Raw genomic sequence first — 19,915 nt, 5'->3', positions numbered from 1 at the left:
TTTATATGTTTTAAAATGGTGATAGTCATTTACATTTTTATTATTTTTAACACCAGTACCAGTTCTTTTTGTTACATTGTGGTTACATAGTTGTGCAGCTCATTCACTGGCAAAAATATCAGACTCACTGGCCCCTTTGTTAGGTCACCCATTCAGTTGCTTGTTACATCCTTTAATTTTCCAATCACATGGCAGCAGCTCAATGTATTTGGGCTTGTAGACATGGTCAAAACAACATTCTTAAGTTCAAATTGAGCATCAGAATGGGGAAGAAAGGTGATTTAAGTGACTTAACATGGCATGGTTGTTGATGCCTGACTGGCTGTACTTCATATTTTAGAAACTGCTGATCTGCTAGGATTTTTCCTCACAATCATTTCAGTGTTTTACGTTGAATTACAACAACACAGGCTAACCAAAAATGATCGCTAGAAGATTGGAAAAGTGTTGCCCATTAGGTCCCGTTAGGCTTTAGCATTTTTTCCATTAGTACGGACTCGGATCAGCTCGCCACAACTGGACTGATTTTCCTTATTACAATGGAGTACCTTTCAATGTGATGGGTAGTTGTCATAGCAACGCGTCCGAGCGTCCCGCGACGTAATTAATATGCGACACGAACGCTGGTGGACGTCCAGGCAAGCGCTCCGTCGTCAGACTCGGAGGACCAGGGCGTTTTTTTGTAACCATTTCCCTCGTTAGGAAGTACCTGCTCGCCCGGGGTTCCAGATGCAAGGTGCAAATAATTAAATGAATGTATTTTTTAGACTTAAATGAGTGTAAATGGGGAGATGCTGAGTTGGGCAACACATCGCATATCATAATTTACTTATTTACTCATTAACTGTTTGCTGACGATTAAATTACAAGATGAAAATCAGGACTGAGTCTTAGTACGACTGAGTGAACCGATTGGAAAAAGAGGGGAAACTTTACGCCTCTTTTTAAATCATTTGATCAATTCTTTCAGTTTTTTAATGTCCAACTTTAAACTAATTTAAATTAATAAAAAAAATACAATTAATAAAATATTTAATAATAAAGGCTTTAATCGAGGCTATTGCTTTAAAAAAAATAACTGCACTGGCATGTACCCAGAGGGGATACCTGCGCAGTGCCCAGGTGGTCAGAAGGATTTTGATCTGAAGTGTAACATTTTAAAGAGCCTAACACGTGCTTTTAATTCAGGTACTTTTAACGCTGTTGCATTTTAACTTAAATAGAAATACCCCCACTTTGAGCAGTCCTACCCACTGTCCAACCGGTTCTTGGTCCTTCCCATTTAAAAAAAAAAAAAGGCAATCCCCTTGCGTGACGTCACGCAGACTTGCATACATGCATACATACGGGCGGGTTGGCAGGCTGTCGCCGGGAGACCCGGGCTGGAAAATCTTATGGAAAACCAACCACCATTGGAGTATTAATAGCAGCGCTGTCTTAAACGTGTATCACAGCGTTTTAGAGGCAGGCCGGCTCTTCTGACCGCGTACTTGAAGTATAAAAGCCGGTCATTATGGAGCATTGCTGGAGATTGACGGCGGGTACCTCCCAACAGGAGCTGCTTTACAGCTCCCGTAGCTAGCCCATGTGAGCCTCTATTTTTGCAGGCACACAGGTCTGTTTTTATTTTGCGGTACTGCATAAGTTAGCCTCTGTTTTCATCCAGGGTTAGCCAGCTCTCTGCGTTTATTCATCTGTACCGGCTCAACATCCGTCTGCTTCCAAGAGGACATGTCCGGGACCCACTGCTGAGAGTCTGTTTTCTCACAAATATTTAAAATAATTCAATCAAAATGAAGTCGTCTCTGGCTCCTGGGATAAGACTTATCACCAACTTTTCTCGGGATAGTTGGTGAGTTTCCATTCTTATTGTCCTCTTGGCGCACTAGTAGTTCTGTAATGGAAACTGCTGTTTATCTCTGCTAAATGATTGACTCAAACTAGTCGATAAGCCGTCAGTATGTGAACTGTTGTTGGACCAGTAAATCCAGAGACATTATAATGTTACCAGCTATTGTTTTATATGTCTCACTTCCTGTTATAAATGTATTACTACTTCTTGTTTTCATTGGGGTATCTATACCCGGCACGTCTGGTTTCCCCCATGCAAATCTAGAGTCCCACCAAACTCTATTCAAAAAATTGACATTTTAAGAGGTGGCCGGTGTTGTGCTAGTGTCGACCACTTGGTAATTTTGCAATAACTGAAAACTGTCGAAAAGTGATCTATACCTCCAGATTTATCAGGAAATGAAGTGTCAGTAAAGTGCTATTACATTATATTTCCTGCTTTTCTAAATCTGACTGAATATGGAAAATAGACATTTTTCTTAAGACAACTCAGGCTCCTCAGGTATGTTTTGTAAATGTAGTTTATTTTTGCTGGTTATGTGACAACCAAGCTGGAAAACTGCAAGCCACCAAAATGTCACAAATTGCACAGATTTTATAGAATATAATGAAAAAAATAAAAAAGGAAGTAAAGACTGAAACTTCATCAGTGAGTCTCATGAGGATTCTTTAGCTCAGAACGAGTTGGACCAGTCTGATAGATGGATCCCCACCAAAAGAAAAGCCAGCAACTGAAAAAAGGCATCTTTAAAGTCTTAAAATGTTTCAGGAAAGGAGAATACATGAGAGTGGGAAGAGTATCATGTGACTCAACTTCAGCTTCCCTTTATTTCAGTTTCATATGCTTTGAGAAGGTCACATTGAAATTATTAAAGCAAATGATTGGAGCATTATTGACCCACATTGTGCTGCACAAACAAAATGTTTGTCTCACACACAGTTTGTTATTAACAAAGGACGTGCCCTTAACTCCTCCCGCCATATCTGCTTGGAACACTCCTGCAGTCCATTGTGGTTTGCCATGATAATAACGCCAAACTATGAAAACCATTCAATGACCATATGTACAGCATAGTCTAAATTTCTCCAAAAACAAAGATCAAACTAAATAATCAAATGATGATAATAAGACAAAACTAAATGTTTCATAAACAATGATGATGATAGTTAGTGTTTATGTTTGTTTACCACCTTCTGAAAGCATTTTTTATGCACAGTCTTCACCATAAAGTTTATCCTTTCAGACAAATGTGTCTTTTTTGTGTTTGTCCTGTTTCCTGCTTCTTTAAACACACTTTCGTATTGTATCTCTCAAATTCCAAGCAATTAAAGTGAGATCACTGGACTAAAAGACCTTTAGGTTCACATTCCCTTTGAAGAGTGACAGATAAACCTTCAAGGGTCATAAACTAATTAAAAGTAGACTTTGAATTATTTAACCGTCTTGCATCTCAAATTAACACGTTACACTCCAAGTATAATGTGAGCACTGAGGATACTTTTTCCACTAATTAACTTGTGTTGTTTAGCCAGCATGAAAACAGCTGATCTGTGAGTTTGTTACCCAAATAAATATTTCTACGTCAGTGGAAAGTTTTACCGTTTCGTGTCATGTGTTTGTGCTGGAGGCATTTTAATTGATGTCACTGCATGATTAATAAACACACCTTAGTTTTTCTCTTTGTAGGTTTATTTTTATTATTCTGTTTTAATATTTTGAATAATAAAGATAATTTGATTGTCATTTTTTAATGATTTTGGTTGTAATGTGTCTGTTTCTGCAGGTATCGTGGTTTTATTCTCGTCCTCACCTTCCTGTTCTACACAGCCTATCACTTGTCACGGAAACCTATCAGCATCGTTAAGGTGACTGGAACAGTTGAATTTCTTTTTATGTACACTATTAACAGTGTTTTTGCAGGATCAAATGCTCTCTAGAAAGACAGAACATATCTCTCTTATCTTGTACTTCTTACCCTCAAAAATGGATAAAATCTTTACCTTAACACTGCTCACTCAGGCCATTTGTTATCTCCTTACAGATATATTGATTAAATCTCATTTCTAACATTCAGTCTTTAGCTTGTCACATGATCAGGGAGACAACAGAAGATAAGCTTTTTAAAAAAAATAACTTTATCTACATATAACTCAGACACAGCCACAATTATAGGTATTCGTGTCTTTACAAATTCACAGAAATTAACAGCAGAAGCACAAAAGCTGACAGAAAAACAAACGACTCTAAAGGACGTCTGCTGAATATGCTAAAGGGATTTTCTTAAACATGTATCATGTGATACTCAGGTGAAAGGATTACCGTTGCCTGTTTTGCCCGTAAGTCCTGTTGAACTGGGACGTAAAGCTAACGGCTAATTTCCTGTACCTATATATGTCTTCTTTCATCAACTGTTGTTTCAATCAAAGATAGTCAAGCAACAGTTGAAAGTGATTGCATGACACAGCAATGGTTTGCAAATGAAGGCTTTTTAAAGTCAAATGCTGTAAAAGCCCCTCATTGTTTAAATTACAAAGTATTTATGAAGTGGTCATAAAACAATCAGAGGCTGTGATCCTTTGACCCTGAGAGCTGCAGTGTGTTGTTTGTGGTAATAGTGGTATCCTGGCATATTCTTATACTGTATCTTTATACATTTATACACCTATAGAAGACAACTTTTTAATCTTTGGCTCTTCTTTTGCTTGTGTCAGCTACTGTTTTAGTCATTTCACTTGCTTTCAACGTTCTTCTCTCACACTCAGAGTCAACTGCACAGAAACTGCTCCAACGTCATTCAGCCAAAAGACATTAATATAACCAATAATGTTACCTGGTGCGATTGGCCACCCTTTGGTAAGTTCTTTAATTGCTGTCATTAATGCTCACTATGGAAACACAACTTCTAGTAGATGAGATTTTTGACAATTGCAGCTCTCAAAAAGTTTCAGTGTACCAAATTATTATTACACATGATTTATCGGTAGGTTTTTAAGGTGTTTGCAGTGGAAAAAGTGGCGTATGCATGCATAGGAGGAGCTTGAGGAGCTGCTGTGGCAGAACCAGCTTCTTGAAGCTCTGACACTCAAAAAACAAGGAAAAGGGAGACTTTGTTTGTTGTCTGTAGTACTCTTGAAATTCCAAGTGTGTCCTACTGCGAAGGACATGCTGTATGCTGATAACTAAATAATTTGTAGTGTGGGTGTAGATTTTGTCTGAGACTGGAGGCCACATTATAGAGGTGTTCAAGTAAATTTTACACCTTTTCTAGATCATTTTATAACGAAAACATCAAAATCAGCCACTATGAGATACTACAAAATAAACTGGTGGTTTTGCTCTGGTTTTATATTTGTGTTGTATGTTAGAGTTTTTGATTAAAGTCCATCAGCTGCAGCTGACTCACTTATAGTTGTCTTTACTTGTTGGCATTAGTATTGTAGGTCATTTAAACCACATACACAGCTACACTGTGGCCAAGGGTTAAGGTTAATAGATACAATCTGCAGTACCTGGAACTTTTTGGGGAAAAGTCTGGTGGAGAGTTAAGCTTAGTTAATGCTCTAAATCCACATAGAGCCTACACTGTTGTGGCCACGGTTGTTGTTTGCATTTGTGCTTGTGAGCTGCTGTGAAACCAAGCTGATCATGTGGGACCTGCAGCTGATAAATGTTTAACTTTTAGTTAATGTTACAGAAACACAGGAAAGAGAGAAGTGTACATCTTCTACAACAGAGAGAATTACCACCAGTTGTACTTGTAATAGTTGCTGTGCTCTGTGGTTACTTTCCTGGGAAGTTTAAAAGCAGCTAAACTACAGGGATTATATTAAAAGGGTCCTACAGTCGTTCCTTCCTCTTTCTTAAGCTACTTTAAGTCTGGGGTTCAGTCTGCAGCTTGAATCTAGTCCAGCTGTGATCGTGTGAGAGCCTGTAATAGGTTAATAGTCCGTCATAGGGTCAGACCAGAGAGCCAGACAACTCTGTGTTCACAGATCTGCCTGTGAACACAGACGTCCCACCCATCGGTTCATTCAAAATGTTCTTTTTGTGAATAAGCCAGTCAGAAGAAAGTTGACATAAAGGGGACCATTAAAGATAGAAGAGCTATTAATAATATTAATTATGCATATATTATGATGTTGTTTAGCAACAACCTAGCACCAGACTAAGTTCACTGACCAAACAAAATTATAGCATAGGTATGTGGTAGTAAGATAAACAAGAATTATTTTATTAATGAAAGGAATAAAAGGAGGAGCTGGGAATGAGATTAACAGGTCCAGGTCTCTGCTGCAGTTTCGTGTGTGTGAGCCGTACTAATTGATGAAGACCTTACAAAATTATAAGCGCCGATACGGAGAAAAGTAACAGTTTTATCTGTTTTCTCGTTAAAGACCAGGACAACTATCAGACACTGTTTGGGGTCTTGGATAACTGCTTTCTGGTTGCTTATGCCATCGGGATGTTTTTCAGGTTTGTATTTGCTGTTTTTGGCTGACCTTGTTGTGTTTTTGTCTGAGAGGGCATGTGCTGCACTGACTAATAATCATCTCTCATGTTCTCAGTGGGATATTTGGAGAGCGTCTCCCTCTGCGGTACTACCTGAGTATTGGGATGTTGATGAGTGGGTTGTTCACAACTCTGTTTGGCCTCGGCTTCTACTGGAACATCCACTCACTGGGGTACTACGCCTTCGTCCAGGTAAACAAACAAATCCACAAACCTGCACTTTAATTTACTTTCTGATTCATTTATCCTGTTCTCTTTTATTATTGCAATTGTGGGGCATCTGACTGTGATTTCGTTCATAAATAAGAGCTGAAATTTGAGCTCATCAGCCACACATTAGCGGATTTAGGTTGCTAGCATGAAAGTGGTGGTTTTGTTAGCCACACGCTTGAGAAAGTAAATGGGTAAATGTCCTGTAATTGTTTTAATGTTAAAAATCCACTATTAGGCAAAGAACAGGGGAAGAGAGTGTAGAAACATTTTGACACTTTTTAGATTAAAAAAATTGAAGGAGTGAGTTAGACTTTTTGCTCTCACCTGAGTGAGCCCGCCCTCACTCTTTCTTTACCACTGCAAACCTAACTGAACTAAACTGAAATTATAGACTCTCTTTGAAGCTGATTAGTCGAACACTTGGACACAAATGAAAAGCAAAGTGTGGTTTTACAGGATTTAACTTAATTTTTACTGAACAGCACGCAGCTGCAGTGACCATGGAGAGCTTCCCTGGAGCTATCAGCTATCAGTGCTCCTTCAGAAACACAAACCCAGATAGAGATGCTGCATAAATACACTGTGTTTGCAGTTCAATTTGTGAAATAAAGTAAATTGAGCTGTTGTGTTAGTCTAAGAGTGAAAGTAGATTTGCATCCTTCTATCTTATGTTGCACAAGCCTTTTGTTTACATTTCTAAACAGATTGTCTTTAAATCTCTTTTTCTCTGCTGAGAATGAGGAAACTTTGATTTGCTATAAACAAAATTGTGTCCATTTCAGAAACAACTGCAGCATACAGAAAACTGCGTTAGGTGGAAAAAATAAGGGAAGTGCAGTGATCAGATGAGCTGTCTCTTGCTGACCTCAGGTTTCACTGATCGCTGAGCTCTGTAGAAATGTTTGCTCTCACTCAGTGCCTCGTCCTAAACAAAGGCGCTGTCAGTAAAGTGTTCGCTTCAGGGTTTTTTTCACGCCTTTTGACCACTAATAATCACACGCCAATGGGTTGGATTAGTGAAACAAGTGAAAAAATTTGTTTCAGCCACAGCTTAGGCTATTTCCCTTCCCATAAATTAGGGATGCCAGTAATGAGACTATTTATTCTGTTTTTTAAGTCTTTAAATCTAACCCTCAGCTTATAACTATTTGATTTATAGTTATATAAAAAGCAGAAAAGCTGCACATCCTCATCTTTGAGATGATTTTTCCCCTGATAAATGCAGGAAAATATTCTTTTATTCAATTTTTTGATTTTTGTGCAGTTGCCGGATTGCAGTATTGTTTTGCAGCTCTCAAGTGTCACATGAGCTTCACACGCGTCACATGACCAAAAGTCAAATTCCATCAGCACTTTTCAGGGAAGCATGGAAAGTTAATCAAGTCCTCAGTTGTAATAAAAACAAGATCCATTCAATAAATGGAGAATGAGTTTATTGTAGGGTCTTTGCTTTAAAACTGAATTGAATTGAGTTTGTAAGAAAAAAAGGCCATCTGTGGCAATAGAGAAATTGAAATCTGTGACCAGAAGTATTTAAAAGACTGGGTCATCAGTATTTATTTCATTTATCATCCTGTTTATTTTAACCTGTTAACATGTGCACTTTAGGTATGGATATTGAGCATCTCTTACAGGCGTGACCACTGAGAGCTCTGCAGGTCAGTGCAGACCTCTCTTAGCAGCTTTTCCTCTTGAACGTGCATGGATCACATGGTGGCTTAGTCACTCTTAGATCAGACCTATCACATGACTCACAGCTGCATCACATGACTGCACATGCAGAGCTTTGCTTATATCAGTTTGGTGTAGGACTGTTGAGAATCAATGTTCGTTGATCTCCTCTTCTTTTCCTCTTTAAGTGGAGTTTGCAGGGTTTGATGAAGACAGTTAACACAGTCCAGGTTCTCTTTCTGTTTCATTCTGCAGGTCATGAACGGGCTGATGCAGACCACCGGTTGGCCAGCAGTGGTGGCTTGTGTTGGCAACTGGTTTGGAAAGGGGAAGTAAGTAGTGAGGGAGAATAATGCTGAATGTGCATTATAAATTGCTTTTTTTCTTCTTCTTTTTTCTTTTTTTTATGGAAGCAGAATGAAACACAAGCATATTGTCAAACCAGGCTTGGTTGTTGGTCAGACCACACTCACATCATAAATTAAAGTTATGAGCCTGAACAACTGGTTCTCACTGAAGTAGAACTACAAGCACAGCAAGCAGACAGACATCAGATTAAGAATATATAATTGGCTGTAAAAATACACCAAAGAAAGGGGCAGGGAACAGAAAAAAAGAACAATATTTATAGTAACAGTCTGTCAGTGTTTGCACTGCTGCTATTGATTATGTCCACCTCATCCAGTCAAAGAAATTAGGTTACACTAAAAATCAGATTGCATGTGCACATAAGTGATGAGTATTGACAAGATCTAATTGACTGCCATTATCAATTCCGCTTATAGGTCGGATTCTCGATCAGTTCCTTTAATAACTCATCAATTCTGAGTGCAAAACTATTGATATCTTTGAGTCTGAACACAGTGTCCAGTTCAAAATAAGCTTGCATGTGACTCAGGTGTGCAAAAGTTGTCATAAGTTTGAAGTCCTAGTTTTGCAAGCATTGATCGAAGAAATCGATTAGCTGGGTGAAAGTGATTCTCAGCTAGAAGCAGTTATGTGATGTCTGTGGTTCACATGTACTCTTGCAGCTCAGTGCAAAGTCCATGTTTTGTGCTCTGAAGTATCTTATTTTATACTTCTCCAGATATCTTCAGTGCATAAAAACAACATAAAAGACTCCAGTTCAGCATTCATGAATCAATTTTTTAAAACTGACTTTCAGCAGGAGAACTTCTCATGACCTTTTCTGTTTTGATTGCCAGGCGTGGCTTCATCATGGGTGTGTGGAACTCCCACACCTCAGTGGGAAACATCCTGGGCTCCCTCATTGCAGGAGTCTTCGTCTCCACGGCGTGGGGATTATCCTTCATCGTCCCCGGAATCATCATCGCCTGCACTGGGGTCCTGTGCTTCTTCTTCCTGGTTGAGAGTGAGTTTCAGTTTGTCAGACAAAATCCAAAATACTTCCCCAAAGTGAGCTTTAGGGTTTAATGTCTCACGTCCCATTTCGTCCTTTCTCTTTTCAGAACCCGAAGACGTGAACTGCTCATCTCCTCAGCATCATGTAAGTTGCAAAAGCAACGCATCCTTTCCCCTGTTTCCATGAAAAAAACTGCTTGAGCTGTTTATTTGTGTGTGTCAGAGTGGTCAGGAGAGGAATCAGGAGGGCGGTGAGAAAGCGCCTCTCTTGCAGGACTCATCCATTGTTGATCCATCCATCAATGGCGCCATCTCCACTGAGCCAGACGTGATTGTTGAGGAGCACAGCGAGGCTATCAGCTTCCTCGGAGCGCTGTGCATACCTGTGAGTGGAAATGGCACCTTTAATCAAAGAAATGTGATTGATTGACTTTAAATGTGCAGATATCCGTGCCATATTTTACAGTAAAATTTTCCCATCATGCTGAGTTTAACTCAAGGGCTGAAAATTGCTATCTTTGGCACCACCTAGTGGCTAATTAAAAATATCACTCCAAACAAACGTTATATACAGGGGTGCACATAAGTGGTCCACAGGTGCACATTCGCTGTCAAAATAAAAGTGGGTGGGATTTTCACTGCGTATTCTGCACCACATCTCTGTGCGTTCATCATTTGTTTGAAGCCAGCTCACCTCCTGCAACCACTTTTCCGAGAATACGCGCTTCTTTTGCGGTTCAGACTCCTTCTGACATTTCTTTGGAGGTGGAGGAACACCAAAGTAATTGCTTAAAGGAGCTTGCTTCTTTAATAGTAGTTTCTTTAACAATGAAAAATATTCGCAAATTGTTTTTATATTTATATTATTAAAGTTGAGGTTGTCAGACTGTTTTGGTCACAGCTGTGTGGCTTAACTGGTCACTTAAATGAAAAGGAGCCGTTATTAATGTTATTAATGAGACTTTTCTTTCTTTGAAAGTCACAAATCCAAGCGGCTCCTGTGAAAACGGCTCTGTGTGTTTATCCTGTTAAAGATGGGAGAGACAGTGATTGGTCGTTTAATCTCATTGTTATGTTTGCTTTGCTGATAATGAGACTATAGTGTTGCCTAGTAACAAATAAGACAAATTTTACACAACAATTAGAGACCAATCAGACACATTCATGTGTCATTGCTTATCACCTTTACTTCACTCACTTTGACGTGATCACTCCCGTGATGATGATCGTTTTTGCTGTTAAGGGATTACCTTTTTTTTGTTTTGCTCCAACCAATCAGCAGCGAGCGACTTATCCGCCAGACAGCCTGGAGAGCGCTGCAGTAGTCGCCTGGGGGCACTTAACGCTTTTTCTTTTCTTTCTTTTTTTTTCAACTGTCAAAGAAACAGTTGATTTTTCCAGTCAGTGTTTATTATGACTTTAGGAAAGAACCTGTCATGTATAAGGAAAAAAATTACTTTCCCATAAATATGCCTGTCACAAAGACCCGCCCTCCTGGGTGTTTCTGCTGGAAACAGCAACGATTCTGTTGGAATAACGTTGAATGTAAATCGCAGGTAATGATCAGGAATTTACGTGAGGATGTGGGGGGAAAAATAAGACAAAATAACAAGCAGTTTAACTGCAACTCTATAAATTCAGTCTGTGCAAACAGTCCTGATCGAGACCGAGTTATAACTCTTTTCCACTCTTCAGTATGCCTGGTTAACAAACACTACCAGTGGGTTTTATGATTATTGATAACATGGTGAATTTCTGCTGTTTGTTGCACTATCTGAACTGTTAAACTGTTTCTATGAGTCACCTCTTTCTTTGTGATCAGGTATTCATCAGTGGTATGAAGACAGGTTTGCATGAACAGGTCCTGAGCAGTGAATGAGTGAAGCATAGATACATGGATATACATTAAATACATTATAGGTATCTGTCTTCATCTATATCTCCCAGGGAACTAGGAGAAACCATGGTCATCTGCAATCATATGTGCATTAAAAAAAAGTTTTTTTTTTTTTAATCACCTCAAATTGTTCTGTGCATGCAGAAAGGCCCATGCGGGTGAGAAAGTTTAAGAAATTCAGAAATGGCAATAGAATAAAAACCCATGACGTGACTCACAGTCATTTCCCAATGACATTGAATAAACTGGAATTAAGCGATGTCCTCAATGTGGGTTCATGAGAAAGAGTCAGAGCTGTTTTGAAAACCGTGCATGGATTTGACACGCAACTCTGCTCCTGTCATTGTATCAAAAGGGCAGGGTGTTTGATTTCCACCTGTGTGTTGCACCTCTCTGATGGTTAACGGTGAATTACAGGATGACAGACACTTTAAGTTGCTTCTGGGGTTTTTGGGTTTTCATGATGTTTTCTGTCTCTCAGGGCGTGGTGGAGTTCTCGCTCTGTCTGCTTTTTGCCAAACTGGTCAGCTACACCTTTCTCTACTGGCTCCCTCTCTATATCTCAAATGTTGGTCAGTATTTACACACATCATTTTACTATTAAGATAACCTAATGATCAGTTCACATGACTTAGAGGCTTTTTTGGATTTAATGCATTTTTTTGTTTTTTAGCACATTTTGAGGCAAAAGAAGCAGGAGATATGTCGACATTATTTGATGTCGGAGGAATCTTGGGTAAGCTTTGAGTCTTGTTTGATTTGTAAAATCACTCAGATCAGTTTTTGTCACAAATAAATATGCAGCATACCCTAAAGGAATGCTGAAAGTCAAAATGTTTGCAGAATAGGAAACCAAAATATCAGAAATATCATGAAACACAGGAGAAGTAGACACAGAGCATTGAGGAAGGACATGAGGAAGGGCAAAGGGAGAACTGAGGTTATAAATACACACAAGATAATAAGGAAGATTGGAAACACCTGGGAACACAGCTGGAACAAATCCGAGATACGAGACTAGGAAAGTAAAACTGAATGTTAAACACACGAGACAAAGGTTACCAAAATAAAAAACAGGAAATAGTAAACCAGGGACACCTAACACAGAGACAGATGGTCAGATGTGGTACAGGGAAACATGAGGGAGGCTGAGAACTATTGCTAAGGACACCTGAAGACCAAACTCAGAGTACAAACAACAACAACTGTAACGGGGGATCAATACAAGTGAAATATACAAAGGTGAAAACTACGCAGTAAGCAAACTCAGTAAGCAGAAATATAATAAATAAATATAAAGTTATATCAAACTAAATATAAACAATGATAAGTAGTGACACCTTAGTCTTCTGTAGAAACAAAGATCTTTAAAATTAAAACTAAAAACTTTTTTGAACACTTGTTTTTAATGAATTCTAAAATTAAAATCTCCCAATTCTATGCGGTCCTTTATTTTAATATCTAAACTTCAGCTTTTAACCTTTAAATAAGCTTTAATTAACCTTTAAATTGGTGTAGTTTTCACTATGCAAATGATAAATACATGATATGATATATCACATAACATCAATGCTCAGTGATAGCGATAGAACAAAAGGATTCTGAATTTAGGCAAGGTTTCAGGTTGTGAAGTTTGAGTGGTTGGTGAGGTAGATGTGAAGTTTTTCAGCCGTGAACATTTCATGCAGGTATCTCCTGCTCTTAAACAGTTATGAGGGTTCAACAATTGTGGAAAAAATAAGACAACTTAAAAGGTGTCAAATTTTCAACCCGCCCGTATGTGGTTCAAGAGACCGTAGCTCTGAAAATATTTGTGAGAAGAAGGAAAAACATTTCACAAGAATCTGACTGAACTGTCTTTGTGTCTGCAGGAGGCATCTTGGCGGGCCTTGTGTCTGACTACACCGGGGGGAGGGCGACGACGTGCTGCGTCATGCTGATTGTTGCTGCCCCCATGGTGAGTGTCACCTCTTAGATTAGATTAATAATACAATTGTAATAATACGATTGTGGAGCAGTGAAAATGGATGGGGGGTAGGAGGGGGGCTGGTGTAAACTTGATTTTTAAAAATCCAAAAAGTCAACACTTTCATTTAAATAACTAACACTTGTCATGGTTAGAGGCTTCTGCATACAAGCCTTCATCATGGGTAAAAAAACTCCCAATTTATTAAGTGCATCTTGCTAGTATTGGGTTGGGCCCTCTTTTACCTCCAGAACTGCGTTAATTCTTCATGGCATCGATTGAACAAGGTGCTGGAAACACTCATCTGAGATTTAGGTCCATATTGAGACGACAGCATCACACAGTTTCTGTAGGATGTGACTCTCCTGTTCCACCATATCCCAAAGGTGCTCGATTGGATTGAGCTCTGGTGACTATGGAGGCCATTTGAGCACAGTGAACTCATTCTTATGTTCAAGAAACCGTTTGAAGTTGTTAAAAACAAGTGTAAAACGTTAAAATAAGTTTTCAGCAAGTTCAAGCTTTTTACAGAAGATCACTCAGTGTGTGGGAGGTGTGACTAAAACAACACGGTGATGTCACACTTCATGAAAGATCACCCAGTCTAAGAGTGCTGTTTAAAAAAGGATAGGTATATATGTATTAAGCTTTAGATACTCCTTATGATCATGTGGTGACAATAAAAAAAACATGGATTATCTTCAGCTTTATATTTGAGGGACCGTTGTTGTCGACTGGCAGCAGATTTTTTCCATTCAAAGTGAGAAAAACTCGCTGAAATATGGAAACAGAGTATTTACAGACAGTATATTCTGCTGTTCACCAAAGTCAGCCACAAGTGTGTGCTGGTGTTTTTGATTGGATTATTAGTATTTTGTACAGCCTTTTTTGTGTTCATGCAATTTTTTTGAAACATCCAGTAAAAAAAATCTGCATGAAAACTGAAAAATTAATGTAGCTGCACTTTATACGTAAAGCTGGATCAAAGTTAAGTGTTATTTTGATACTGGCTGCGTGTTAGTGTAATCACAATAAGGTCATTTTACCAAAAAATACACAGTAAAGATTTCCAGACTATACAAAATAAAAGAAATGATTATTGATCTCAGACACTGTGACACTGAATGCAAAGCCAGTGTTATTCATAGCATGGACATGCAGATAGAGCACCAACAGCTCAAATCATAAAACACAGACAAAAAAATTTGATAAGGAGATTTAAGTGTTTTGGTTTGTTTGTTTGTTTTTTAAATCTGCTGGTTTTTAATGTTTTAACCATTAATGAGACAGAAACATCCTGATCAGCATTGTTAACACCTGCTCCAAAAGCAGGGAGATTTCTCTCACTGGGGTAAAAATTATTCATCATTCTGACCACGTTTTGTCATCTGAGTTCAGGAATCTGCTCTCAGGTTGCCACTACAATATACCCAACAAGGAGATACTTAAAATCTGTTATTCATTTGAATATTCGATCATGTAACTCTGAGAGGGGTCATTTAGATTCACTTCTCTCATTGTTTGCTGATCTGTGCCTTGACATGCAGCGCTTTTTGTAATCAATGTGCGGGTAAGCTGCAAATGAATCACCCTTTTTTGGATCAGTAAAGTTATTTGAATCTGAATATACATGTTTTGTACTCAGTATTTATATAAAAAAAAGTCTGAGCTCTGACAGGTTAAAGTAGAAGCTTTTAGCGAGGATTTAAAAGTTTAAAAGAGGCAAATCAGGTTTCAACAGGCAGCAACTGAACGCATTTAGGAACTACCAGCTGTGTCAGGTCAGGTGATTAAAGTGTATTTAATGTTTTTGACAGGATGATATTTCACACTGATCTGAGAGATGTTTCTGGCAGTAGGTTTATGGAATAATTGTCACCCATGTGCAGATTTTCCATAACTAGTTGGAGTGGCTGATTATTTGTTTTGCTCTCTTCTCAGCTTTTCCTCTATAATTACATTGGGCAGAGGAGCCTTGGTACTACAATCGGTAAGACTTCTTTATTTTGTCATTTTTAACTTTGATACTAATCACATTAAAAACACCTTGTTCACTTTGTTGTTAAAATGTTTACTCATATTATATTCTTGTATAAAGTTTATGAGTTTATGACACAATTTTATGGAGTGTATGTAGCATATGGTCATGATTGTAAACTGGACACTTTGCCAGCATCAAAGTAAATTCAAGAATATGAAAGAAAGAGGAGACAGGAAGTATTGCACAGTAAAGCATTTTTGATAATCAAGACGTCTGGAAATCGATCACAAGATACGAGGTTTTTCATTGATTGATTGATCATGTTTTCAGAAGAACTTATTATTTCATTATTTGAGTATAGACTCACAGATGCTTTACATTTGCTTACAGTGGCCTGACCTGAACCCAGCTCGAACTGAAAATAGATTAGATAGACTTGTTGTGGATTCAGCCCTCACTTACATTTTTTCTTTCTGTGTAGGTATGCTGTTATTGTGTGGAGCCCTGGTGAATGGACCTTATGCTCTTATCACAACTGCTGTATCTGCTGACCTGGTAAGATCTAAGGCTTCATGGGAAATTGTTTGCTTTACTTAAAAATGTCTCCGCCATTGGCATAATGATGCTCCTGTTGTCACAGGGGACACACGAGAGTCTGAAAGGAAACGCCAGGGCGCTGTCGACAGTGACCGCAATTATTGATGGGACAGGATCAATAGGTATGCATATCATGGCTGAACCGTAAAAATCTTCATCTTAACTCTTTCATCTGTAATTATCATGATAACTAAGGAACAAACGAGTTGGTTAAGTCACCAGAGGATTTTAAGCCTCTTTTTTCTCAGTAAAAGCCCCAAAAAACTTCCAGATGTCACCTGTTCAGCACCAAACTGCAGAGAGGTAAAGTTAGCACCCATCTGTTGATCATGGTGGAACCATTTAGCCTTTAAAAGTGTTTGTTTTGCCCTCAGGAGTCGGTGGACACTAAAAATAGAGCTTACATCTTACTGTTAGTTTGTTTGCCCATGAACCCCTCCTGTGTGAACAGGAGATGAGAAACGAAACCCGACACGCAGGTATATCTTATTCCCCTCGAGGTTCTTTTCTATATTCGATGTTAGTATGATGTCATCAGGTTGCCCAGTAACCACTTGCCAATGAGGCAGACATTGGACTTCACTCATAGTTTACCTATGGCACCATATAAAAGCACTGTATGTCCATAAAACTTTAATTAGGGTGGATGTGTCATCATGTTGCCTAGCAACCACATGACAACAGACTAAACAGTCCTGTAGCGTGGTCATGTACTAGTATTCATAACATCGTCTCATGGTTTAAATTAAAATTATAAGCGTACATAGAACATAAACAGTTATTTTGTCTTTTGTACTCAGGACAGCAGTTTGTGTAACTGTAAAAAAGAAGATGGAAACTGATGAAGTCCTGAGAGATTAGAAAATTGAGCATGTAATGTGTGATTTAAAAGGATATGGCTATTTTTCCATTTTGTGTTTTCCCTCCTGACTTTTTCATTTAAGTCTGAATAATTCTTGACGACTTTATGCGTTTACACTTAATGACTTATTTTTATGCTCTCTGCAGGAGCTGCACTGGGTCCTCTGCTGGCCGGTGTGATCTCACCAAGTGGCTGGAACAATGTCTTCTACATGCTCATCTCTGCTGACGTCTTAGCCTGCCTGGTCAGAGAGCAATCTTTATCTGTTCACTCATATAGAATAAACTTGTTCCTTTTTAATGCAAATACCAACCAGTTAATTTAAGGATTGTTGTGGTGGTTTATCTTAAATGTATTATTGTATCAGCATAAAACCGCTGAGAATGGCTCCAAACAAACATTTATACGAGAAAAATGATATTAAACATTGTACACTCACTGGCCACTTTGTTAGGTACACCTGTTCAGCTGCTTAGTAAGGCAAATATCTATTGAGCCAATCACACAGCAGCAACTCGAGCATCACGAACATGAACGTGGTTGTTACCAAGGTGTGCCTAATAAAGTGGGTGAGTGTAACACAACAAAGACAACAAAACTGACAGCCAAAGTTACCAAACAAACAAAATTACAACCTTACAAACAAATGTAGTAATTCATTAATTTAACAAAGAAATAAAGTGCAGCGGGCAGAATGAATCAACAGTGTTCACATTGCTGAAAACATAAGCAGACTGGTGTGAGGTAGCAAAACAAAGCATGTCTGAATAGGCAAAAGATGAAAAGAAACAGTAAAAATCGGAAGGCAACTTATTCCAGTTGGAAGCTTTTTTAACAGCTTCCTTTGGTACAAAAATGGACATTAAAGAAAAAACTGTTCAGAACTTCTTACAGTCTAAAACAAAACAATGTTTTAGACTATAAAGTTTAATTTAAAAATAAATTGGCACTGGTGAAACTGACGTCTTGAATAAAGAAGGAGCCAGCTGAGTCTGTGAAACATTGAATCTGAAATACAATTCTGCAGAGTCGGTTATATTTACCACAAACATAGTAACAGTCTCATGTCATAATAGTCCATTATTGGCAATGTAAGTTACATGACGAGTCTTTGTGTAACATTACTGGTATGTTACTGGTACAATGCAGAATGTCGGTGCATAAGTCGAGACGTTGCAGACGCGAAGCTAAACTCAATTAACTTGATTTATGTTGAGAAAAGGAGCAAACAATAGCTTGCCAATGCTGTCCTGTGGACCTTTATTTCACTAAGCTCCACATGGATCCTTTTTTATTCCTAATGATTTTTAAATATTGTGGTTTGTGAGCATGTCAGAGAACGTATGAGAACCACTCAAACCCCCAACTGACACTTCTTTTGTTTGGCTCCAGTTTTTGTCTAGGCTTGTTTACAAGGAAGTTCAGAGATGGTGTGGGCGTGGACCCAGAGCCAGAGGGTGAGTATCATCGTCAACGCCACTGTCTCTTTTTTCAACTTTTATCTTCTTTGTTTACATTCATTTCGGGGAACCCTAGAGATTAAGTAAGCCAATACAGAAAAGACTCATGTTTAAATATGTTTAACACAGCCGGTAAAAAAAGGAACACAATAGAAGGGCTTTTTACAAAAAAGCCTCAGTTTCTCTAGAGGTTGCATGAAAAGAAGGATGCCTGTGCATTAAAAAGGGAGCTGGGGAAATGTATTAGGATTGTTAATATAATAACTGGAAGCAGGTGGAAGCCACTAGCCTGGCTCTTCCCAGAGGCAACAAAATTTACTTTCGAGACAAAGTAAAGCACATGAATTAGTTTTATTGTGCTAGTTTAATCCAACCATGAAGTAATTTGTTTTCCTCTGTAAACCTGAACACATCTGCACAGTAATCCAGATTAGGTGTTTTATTATTAACATAAATCATTTATTCTTCAGAATATACTCACAGAATGAAATGAAATAATCAGAAACCAGTGCATCTCTGTTGTTTGCCTGCTAAGCTAACAGTGTAGCATATGATTATAGTATCGGTTTTTCTGATCAGCCTCTTGATAAATGACCGCGTTGTCAAACTCTACCTGCAGGAATTTTGTCATCCTGTAAACTAACTGTGACTTTTTATTGCAGGTTCAATGAGTTCTGAAATCAAAGTGAAAACCAAAACACACAAAGGGAGGAAACAATGCTGAAACTGACCTCACCGTACAACCAACTAACTCTTTTTTTAAATTCCAACTTGGACAAATCTTCTGCTGAGCTGATGATTGAAGCCTTCTAACTGTACGACTTCTATAAGGAGACAAATGTCTTTTTAAGGACTAATCCACTCATTCTTACTTGTTTTTAATGTTCTTTTAGCATTAAATGGTTTACACTGTGTTTTTTCTTATTGGGTCTTTTTTTTTGTCTCCTTGGTGTTTGTGCCCTTTCAATGCCATTTTAGGCAAACAAACTGGAACACTGGCTGAGTCTGAAACTGCTTGAGAGGGTTTTAGATGCAATAAAAAGTCACTGTGTAACTTAAAACTAAGTGTAAGGAACTAAGTAAGGAAGTTCTGTGATTTCAAATTTGGAAATTGGCTAACACTTTATAATGCGGCCGTGACTAACAGCGTTCATGTAACGTGGGACGTGTGTAGTCAGTACAATCAGTGGTGTGAAAGGAGAGAAATCATACTGTAAATAATTTTAAATACTGCATACAGACATAAGTATACTGTAATAAAATTTAAGTAGTGAATAAGTAATTTTAAGTACTGTTTAACATTTTTATTGATAATTTTTCAGAAAAAACAATCAATATTTCCGTATGTTACATTGCAAATACGTTGTACTTTTCAGTGTTTTGGTCGTATTATGGGCTGGTTTAACCTTCCAGAACTTCCAGAAAATTAAGAATTACTTACCTACAAATACTATTTTATGTAATTTTAAGTAGCTAAGTAAGTAATATGACCCCAGCTACAAAAAATAAAAGCGGAAAATATTGTGAAATATTGTGTTTTTGCCC

The 19,915-nt window shown here is 38.2% G+C and overlaps 1 protein-coding gene across 2 annotated transcripts; it reads left to right on the top strand.

Moving 5' to 3' along the window:
- Nucleotides 1–1,336: 1,336 nt before the first annotated feature.
- On the top strand, nt 1,337–19,652 carry slc37a2 (solute carrier family 37 member 2). 2 transcript variants are annotated; one of them, XM_039618727.1, is made up of 18 exons: nt 1,337–1,852; nt 3,636–3,717; nt 4,615–4,705; nt 6,247–6,325; nt 6,418–6,553; nt 8,501–8,577; nt 9,451–9,617; nt 9,715–9,752; nt 9,840–9,992; nt 11,986–12,076; nt 12,178–12,240; nt 13,376–13,461; nt 15,412–15,460; nt 15,933–16,006; nt 16,092–16,170; nt 17,057–17,154; nt 18,303–18,367; nt 19,033–19,652. In XM_039618727.1, exons 1-18 carry the CDS (start codon nt 1,794–1,796, stop codon nt 19,046–19,048), a joined length of 1,503 nt encoding a protein of 500 aa, XP_039474661.1. In that variant the 5' UTR covers nt 1,337–1,793; the 3' UTR covers nt 19,049–19,652. The 2 variants fall into 2 exon arrangements, with proteins under 2 accessions (XP_039474661.1, XP_031594132.2); XM_031738272.2 differs by having other exon boundaries at nt 9,831–9,992.
- Nucleotides 19,653–19,915: the final 263 nt, after the last annotated feature.

The sequence above is a fragment of the Oreochromis aureus genome, linkage group 10 (assembly GCF_013358895.1).
Source record: "Oreochromis aureus strain Israel breed Guangdong linkage group 10, ZZ_aureus, whole genome shotgun sequence".
In the NCBI taxonomy this organism is placed as follows: Eukaryota; Metazoa; Chordata; class Actinopteri; order Cichliformes; family Cichlidae; genus Oreochromis; species Oreochromis aureus.
This window is presented reverse-complemented; position numbering and strand designations above follow the sequence as displayed.

Excerpts from the sequence above, each read along its gene's own strand:
- slc37a2 (XM_031738272.2), top strand. The coding sequence starts at position 1,794 with ATGAAGTCGTCTCTGGCTCCTGGGATAAGACTTATCACCAACTTTTCT. Across the intron at positions 9,753-9,830 it reads GCTCATCTCCTCAGCATCAT|AGTGGTCAGGAGAGGAATCA; the intron begins GTAAGTTGCAAA and ends TGTGTGTGTCAG. Across the intron at positions 12,077-12,177 it reads TCTCTATATCTCAAATGTTG|CACATTTTGAGGCAAAAGAA; the intron begins GTCAGTATTTAC and ends TTTGTTTTTTAG.